The sequence below is a fragment of the Propithecus coquereli genome, unplaced genomic scaffold, assembly GCF_000956105.1.
Source record: "Propithecus coquereli isolate 6110/MARCELLA unplaced genomic scaffold, Pcoq_1.0 Scaffold283, whole genome shotgun sequence".
NCBI classification, from domain to species: Eukaryota; Metazoa; Chordata; class Mammalia; order Primates; family Indriidae; genus Propithecus; species Propithecus coquereli.
This window is the reverse complement of record NW_012148430.1, coordinates 2,672,885-2,681,511: the sequence shown is the minus strand read 5'-3', so window position 1 is coordinate 2,681,511 and position 8,627 is coordinate 2,672,885. Positions and strand designations below refer to the sequence as shown.

Sequence of the window (8,627 nt, the reverse complement as noted above, 5' to 3'; positions counted from 1 at the left end):
CCAGAGAGCTCCATTCAGAGAGGAAACATAAGATTTCTAGAGGAAATATCACAGTCCCATCAGACCCTACAAGAATATCATTTTATATTTCAGTGCTTCCTACTGAATTCTCTTAATCCTAAAAAGAATGTTGTTAATTTTTAAAAAAATAATTTTGTATTTAAAACAAACCAAAAATAACAAAGCAATTTGTTAGCACTGGGGGAATGAAAGTTTCAAAGTTGAAATACATTGCAAAAAATAATTTCACTCTGTGGGGTAACTGGCCACAATAGTAGCTCAATAACCACTTAGAGAAGACCCAAACAGTCTGTATGCGTATGCTGGAGGATCTCTCAATGCTTTGAGACAACCTTGTGTGTTGACAAAGAAAAGTGAGTTACAGTTGGATAATTCAGAGAACTCATGTATTTTATATATAATAAATAATTCATATGACCTTTTAATCACTTATTGACCATTTTGAACTCAACTGAGTCAGTGCTTTATTGATTTGTTAAAATGGCCTGTTTGCAATGTTGTAAAGACAAATACTCATAATTCTTGGTTGGGGTCAGCATTTTGCCCCCCAGCATGTCTGAGAATTGAGGAGTGGGTTCTCTGACTCCTTTGGTAGCAGGTGAGTTTCTGTAAGACAAGGTCCTACTCTCAGTGCTACTACCCTGTGCTGAGACAGGGCAGGACAATGAATGAGCCGCCTTAGGGGTGATGGCACTGTGGAGCAGAGATGGAGCCCTAAGACATCTGGGGACTTTCAGGGGCCATTTCCTATCTCTCACCTCACCAAGTTTCAGATGATCTTCTGCATTTCAGTAAAGGACAGATATCAAAAGACGATAGCCCAGCTGTTTTCAGAGTGAGGCCTGTGGACCTCTGGGATCCTGAGACCCTTGCAGGGGTCCTCAAGCTCCAAACTATTTCCATACTAATACATAAGATCTTTGCCTTGATGGTACAAAAGTAACGGTGGGTAAAACTGCCAGCACCAGAGACCAAACCAAGGTGGAGGCGCAGAGAGTGGTGATTATAGATCAAGCTGTTCATTGCCGAGCTCACACAGAAAACAAAACAAAAAGGCTGGTTTCACTTAAGCGCATCCTCGATGAACCAGACAGAGTTATTAATTTTCTTAAATCTCAACCTTGGCATGCATGTCTTTTTATATGTGTGACAAAATGGGAAGTCTGCATAATGTGCCACGTACGAAGTCCGACAACTGTCATGATAAAAAGTATAGGACCCGGTGAAAGCATTGTGAGCAGAACTCGCTGTGTTTCCATAGCAACCACTTTTACCTGAAAGAACAGCTATGGACAAATACAGTTATTCAGATTTGGGTATGTGGCAGACAATTTCTTGAAAATAAATGGAGCCTGACACTTAGAGGCAAACAGCTGATAGCATTTGTTGCAATGATAAAATTTCAATGCTTGAGTAAAATTTAGAATTTTTGGAAAACTTGTATCCACCACTGAGCGCTTGAAAACTTTTGATATTTAAGGGCTTTTTTGATGAGATCGGTGTGATGTTAACAAATGTGCTTCTCAAATATCACATAATGAAATGTGTCAGTACTTGATAGAGCTGTATAACTCACCAAACCAACAGCCTCAAAATCATCACTGCCTAAGGTGCAATATATATTGATGGGTTTTAATGTTACAGAGTATGACAAGGTCAGTAATATAGTCTCAGATTCCACAGCACAACTAACCTTCAAGAAACTACCACTGGTTGAGTTTGATGTAGTAGCAATGACTATCTGCAATTATCTGGTTAGACTATTAAAATACTCCTTCCTTTTCCAATTGCATTCCTCTGAGAAACCAAATTTTCTTCATATACTTCAACCAAAACAGCATATCACAGCAGATTTGACATAGAAACAGAGATGGAAGTCCAGTTGTCTCATTAAAAAGCTATGCAAAAGTGTAAAATAATGACACTCTTTTTACTATTTGTTTTTTAAATATAGCTATTTGAATCATTTATTTATGTTAACATGTAGTGGTTTTTTAAAACTTTTAATGAATTAATAAATATTTTTAAATGAATTAATAAATATTTTTAAATGCCCATGTAAATTTCTAACATGATAGACATTGATAGATAGAACTCACAAAAATAAAAGCTCTTTGGGACCTCAGTGATTTTTAAGAATGTAAATGAGTCCTGACCCAAAAATGTCATAGAACCATTTGCTGTGCTAATGATTATTTGGGGGAAGCCCAAACCACTTGGCACTAATATGGTTCGAAAGCACAGTCACATAATTATTTTGTTGTAGATAGTATGCAAGTCTTAAAATAAGCTCAAACTGTACTACAAATCAATTTTTTTATAATGAAACTTCTACTTCCTGAAAAGTAAATACTTTCAAAATTCTGCAGATTTCTTAAAGGGTTCCAGGAGTATAAAACTAAGCTGCTTATTCTATTAGAACAAAATAATTGAAAAACATAATAACTTTTATAGTCATGTAACTTATTGTTGCTTATTTGCTGTCATAATTAAAAGTTAACCTCAGAAGCTGGAAAATAGTTATAATAAACAGCAACATCCAATTCAGTTATTTGTTTCTTTATATTTCGCATGGCAGTTTTAACATACTAGCAATCAGTGAGTTAAAGAGAATGGGTATTTGTATAGTGAAGCATTAAAATGCTTTCAGCTTCCTTACTAACATGCTGTCCTGCTTTGCTCTTTGCAGCTTCTATCCATGACCCAGGATGACTACAAGCCATCTGATGTTAGTATACCCTTAGAATTATCATGTACTCTTGTGTAAGTGATGTGAAAGTCACTGACAGAAATGGAATTAGCTCTTTTGAGAATATTTTAGTGATCTATAAAATTTCCATAAGCTTTTCAATTTTTTTTGCAGAAATTATATCTAGTTGTTAAAATAATAACTCATGAGATTGAGCATAATCATATATAATGTATTTAAACTTTTAAAAAGCCTTTTTATGGGATTTTGTTCTGTAGATATGTATATTACATATTTTAAATAGGATGTCTTGCATGTCCATTGTGCGTGTGTGTATTTGTACGTTTGTCTCAAAAATTGTAAAGGCAAAGAGACAGAGGGGAAAAACAGGCAGTTGCACTTAGCGGGGCAGCGAGGAAACTGCAACCTTGCAGTCAGACAGAGACCCCAGAGGGTGCTGTCTCAGCCGAGACCTGAAGGACATTTGCATTCAGCCTGTACAGAGCTACATGGGGTGTGGGGTGGGGCACAGTTGGGTCCAGGTCCAGGAAAGGTCTGGAGTCCCATACGGCTGGAGGGATGGCTAAGGGGTAGACGGTGGCGAGAGCCAAAGAAGCCAAGAGATCAGAACAGATCCTGAAGGCCTCAGACAGCCTTTTAGGAGCGTTTGCACTTTATACTGAGCACAGAGGGTGTGTCACACAGTTTGCAACAGAAGTGAGATCACATCTGATACACCTTGTACTGCAGTCACTCTGTGGAGGCTGGATTTGGAGAGGGAATGTACAAGATACATCTTGCTATGATATTGCAAGATATCTTGAACTAAATTGTTCCGCTTGCACTCGGCTTCTCACTGCCAGGTGAGGAAGGGAGGGCAGAGGAAGGGAGGAGGGGGTATGTTGACATTGGAAACCCAGAGCTGCTGTGACAGGTGTCATTTTCCCTGCACCCCTTCAGGGCCTGCTTGTGACTGTGAATGGCAACCCCGTGGACTACCACACCATCCACCCCAGCCTGCCCATGGAGAACGGCCCTGGCAAAGCCGACCTGTACTCAACCCCACAGTACCGATGGGAACCCTCCGACGAATCCTCAGGTAAGGAGCCAGCCCTGGGAAGGCGCGTGTTATGCACAGGGTTGTATTTCCCTCTCTTTCGTAAGCTTGGCCTCTCTCTTGCTTTTGTTTGTTGTCTATTGGATTTGGTTCCTTTTTTTCAAAACAGACGTTTTATCTTCTTCTATGGTCAGTGTAATTAAGCTCATTTCTTTAAGTTCTGCCTATATTTTGTCCTAGCATATTTATATTCTATCCTTGTATACAAAACAAATAGCATAATTGGGGCAAACTTTGAAAAAAAGGTAAAAACCATTTTAACCATGTCAATTTATGTATAGCATTAAATCTACATGTGTATATATGTATGTTAGTCTTTCTTTTCATTGATGTTGTAATTAGGGTCAGTAGTTTTCTGGCTAATGCATGAGTGTTTATAAAAAGGGTCCTTTTTGGTCATTAAAAAAAGGAGAACATCAAAACTTGTACAGGGCTTTTTCTGCCTTTTCTCTCAGTTTATTATGTTGAAGGAAAGCAAGCTATTACTTGAGATGACAAATTGGTGGCCTGGGGCTGAGATTTCACCCTCAGGTGAAATGTTTTTTTTGAATTTAAATAGTAACCATCATTTTAAAAGCTGTAGCTCTGACCTAGAAATGGAAATTTCTGGAATCCCTTGTAGAATGTGAACATCTGGCAACATTAGTCCCTGCCTCTCTGCAAGGTTAGCTGGACTTCCGTTATCATGGCCCCTGCTGGGGCCTAACTGCCAGTCGCTAGTCCATAAAGACAGAGTTACCTAACTTTAGTATTGAGGAAAAAAAAGAGTACAATACATGAAGCATGCAGGTAGCAGCTAAGTGGCTACAAAATTATAATTGATTTGTATCTCTATTTATATGTGATTAACACTGGTATTGTTAGACATTATCCTCCTTCAGCGAACGGCCAGCAGCTATCCAGTTTGCACCGATGATACGTTATGCTTACTCTGAGGGCCTTTTTGCATAATTCTTCATCAGGCTTATTCCGATGTTCTGTTCTTCGTAATTCTTTATCTGTACTTCCTGCAGTTGCCCTTGACAGTGTATCTACTTAACTGTATAACTGGTTAGTCACATTATTCGACATTCCTTAGTAAGGTTAAATCAAGGTCAGTCACCCTCCCCCACCCACTCCGCCACACGCACTCCCCAACCCCAGATGGTACCTGTGAGCTCCACAGCATCAGACTCTATCCGTTTGTTACCCTTTTCTGCTTCCTACCTGCATGCGTTTTTGTTTGCAACTCAAGATTAAACTGAAAAGCTTAAGGAAATTCAGTGTTTTCCAAGGTGTGGTTTTCAGAGCATTGGCTCCAGAATTACAAAGGGCAGAGCCCAAGAATTGGCATTTGTGACTTCTAATGTTTGAGATGTTCAGGTTACAGCCTAGATGTCCATCTATTTACACATTATTCATATGAGAACAAATAAATAGAATTTTGACTGTTGACAAGGACAATAGAAAAATACTCAAATCATAAATTGAGCTATCAAAAGTGAAACAAAAGCTGGGAAGTGTTTGTTTTTTTTTTTTTAATTGACTATGCACACAAAATATGTCACAACTAGAAAGGTAGTATGCAAGTAACTCTAAAATTCATCACATTCAGTGTTTTCATCACTGTCTATGATCTGCAGGCTCTCCCTTATAACTCTTAGGGTTATCCAGTCCTCTGCTGGAGGAATGAAAGCCAGTAAGTTTCTGCTCCTGATTTTGGAGCCTGTGTGGGGTAGCATGCATGGTCACTGATTTTTCAGCAGTTTATCCTTCCTCTTCATGGTGCTAGGAAACTCGGTTCTCTAACCAACTTGTATACAGCCCATTTAACTCAAACAAGAAAGACAGGACACTTTATTTAGCAGCTTAAAACAACATTTAGTGTCATACAGCTTCTCTGGGTCAGGAATCTGGGTGTGACTAGGTTGGTGCCTATAGCTTAGGGTCGCTCATGAGGTTGCAGTCAAGCTGCTGGCCGGGGCTGCCATCTCTTCTGATGGCTTGAGTGGGGGAGAATCTGTTGCCAAGCCCACTGTTGGCTAGCTGGCCTCGGGCTCTTGCTGACCGCTGGCCAACAGAGACATCAGTTCTCACCGCCTGAGCCTCACCACAGGGCAGTTCACAACATGGCAGCTGGCTTCTCTCAGGACAAGCGAGTGAGGGAAGCAGAGAAGGTGCCCAAGGTGAAAGCCACGGTCATTTGAAACTGCATCTCGGAAGTGACACTCCATCCCTTCTGAAGTGTTCTGTTTGTTAGAAGCCTGTCCCAGGTCCCCACACTCAGGGAGAAGGGCTCACACAAGGGCATGAATGCCAGGAAATGGAAATTTTCTACACCCTCCCAAATGGAAATTTTCTTCCCACGATTTCTGAGTGCAGGGTCCCGTTGCACTGACCAGGCAGAACGTACTGATTCTGTTTGAATTCGAAGGGCTTTATTAATTGGAAATAATTTCTGAAGTCTTAAGTAAAAGCTATGTCAAAATCATACATGTGCTTTACTGCTTGGAACATTTATACAAATTTCATATTTGCATAAATAGTTACGTAAAATATTTTTCCATCTAGAAAAGAAAGACGAAGAGGAGGAAGAGAAAGCAGAATTTGAAGAGGAACAAAGCCATGAGGAGAAAAGAAGCGTCAAAGTTCATGCCATGGTCTCTGTGTTCCAATTCATTATGAAACAAAGCTATATCTGTGCCCTCATTGCTATGATGGTACGTACGAGTGAGCGGCAGCGGCAGGGTGTTGGAGAGTGGTGTCCACAGCCCTATGGGCTCTAAGCTCTGCCATCTTCTCAGGGCCAATATAAGTATAGCAATCTTCCCAATGCCTTGGCAGAGAATGGTCTGCTATGTTAATTTTTCATGGGATTTTTATACTATAGGTTGCAAAATCATGTCCTTTTCAACCCTACTTATCCTTCCTTTAAATATTAATCCATTTCTCTCAAATTAGTTTATCAAGTCAGGCTCTTCCCTATTTTCCCAACTTCAGAGGACATATTAGGTAGTTTTTCTAAAAGGTATTGAAGGTGTTTGATGTTAATAGAGGCTGCTTTTATTTCTTTCAGATATTGAGAGTTATATTCACATCTTGTCCTAGATTTGGGTGAGACTATTCCATCTTAGCTGTAATAACTTTTTGCCAATATGAACATCAAGCAACCACGGTTCTCAAGAGCTTGTTCCAATTGTGAGCTCTCAGTTTATGCATGTTTCTATCATCTCTAGATACATTCTCCATATCCAACGTCATAGCTTCAAAAATAATCCTTTGGCCTAAAGGTGGAAGACAATAGAGGCTCTAATCTCTCCCTTTCCTAAAAACAAATTTTCTTGACGAAGATAATTTATTTTTGAGAAACCTAATATTTCTTGTTTGAAATAGAACTCTTCCAAACTCTGTGGTCGATGATGAGATCCCATAGACACTTTTGAAGATAAAAAATAAAAATATTCTCTAACTCTATGGGAAAAAAATACCTAGATACAGTTTCCCCAGGCACTTAGTCAAGATGATTCCCAGATGAACCCATATAAAACTCAACTTTAGTTTCTAGTGAGGAACACAGCCCCACATGAGGGAAGGCTAGGAGAAAGAAAGCTCCTTAAAATTGAAGGTGCTCTTGAGGATTGCCAGCCCTTTCTTTACATGAAATTAATTCTCCGCTCTTCGGTTACCTTTTTGCATTTTCTATCTATCAGCCTCTACTTTAAATTGAAGCAAATCTCTGAATGTTAAATATCAAACATATTGTAAATACAATTTATAATTCTGATTCTGAACTCAAAAAGTATATATTTATTTTTTTTTCTCCTTAAGCCAGGTAAGTTTGTTTTTTTCTTTGAAGAAATAGAGCTTAAAGAAATCTTTGAATACACATTTTGTTACGTAATAGAAAAAAATCTATTGTAAAACAACATAATCTTTCATTAAAGACGTGTGCTTTTCTGGTACCATTGTATTAATAGAGCCATGATATTAATGTTTTAGAAGTGCCTGCCTTCCATGGAAGCTCCCTATTACAGACTTCTTAATCACACACAGAAACAGAGGAGTCAAGTCTGTTAAAATGATATTAGCATTTATTTAAAAAGTAAAATGTACAAATATACTGTTTAGACAATTCTGAAACTGAACATAAGAAACAGCACAATGCACATTCTACTTACCAACTACCACAACTGGAAAGAACATGTGACTTGGCATTAAAAGAAGAGACAGTTTTTTTTAATGTTCATAATTTCTTTTTCTCCCTCATCCTCCCAAACAAGAATAATGAAGGGGCTGGGGAGGGAGGATCTGCTGTAATTATAATATCCATGAAAATTATTTTCCTGGGTCACACAAAGAATAGCAGAGTTATATCTGCATTTCATACTGGAATAAATGCAGTTATTAAATATGTTACTTAACATAAATACATTAAATATTACCTAACCTTTGATTAATTCTATTTCCGAGAAATAATAATTTCATGAAAATAATTCAGACTTGGTACTAGTTGTCATTCACTAACTTAATTTTGATAAAAGGAATTTAAATTTCCTGTTTATAATTATCATGTATATTTAACCATCAATTTAAATTATCACTTAAAAAAAGCTAGTGGTGCTTCAGGACAGATTTGCAAATTACTGAGAGGAAATATTTGTTTATTGCATGCTGACTTTATTTATCTCAATACCTATCTAATTTCCAGAAGCAAAACAGATTTGTAAAACATTTGAACCTTAAAACTAACTCTTGATATTTATGATATTCAGGAATGCAATTGATTTCAATTACCTCAAACATACCTAGAAAATGTTTTAT

General features: G+C 38.1%; 1 protein-coding gene across 1 annotated transcript in view; it reads left to right on the top strand.

Moving 5' to 3' along the window:
• The window catches only part of PIEZO2 (piezo-type mechanosensitive ion channel component 2), a 251,072-nt gene that overhangs the window by 85,125 nt on the left and 157,320 nt on the right, over nt 1–8,627 (top strand). The window contains exons 6-8 of the mRNA XM_012648377.1: nt 2,711–2,749; nt 3,671–3,809; nt 6,378–6,526. Of these exons, the coding sequence (XP_012503831.1) occupies nt 2,711–2,749; nt 3,671–3,809; nt 6,378–6,526 (327 nt within the window). The remainder of the gene's footprint in view (nt 1–2,710; nt 2,750–3,670; nt 3,810–6,377; nt 6,527–8,627) is intronic.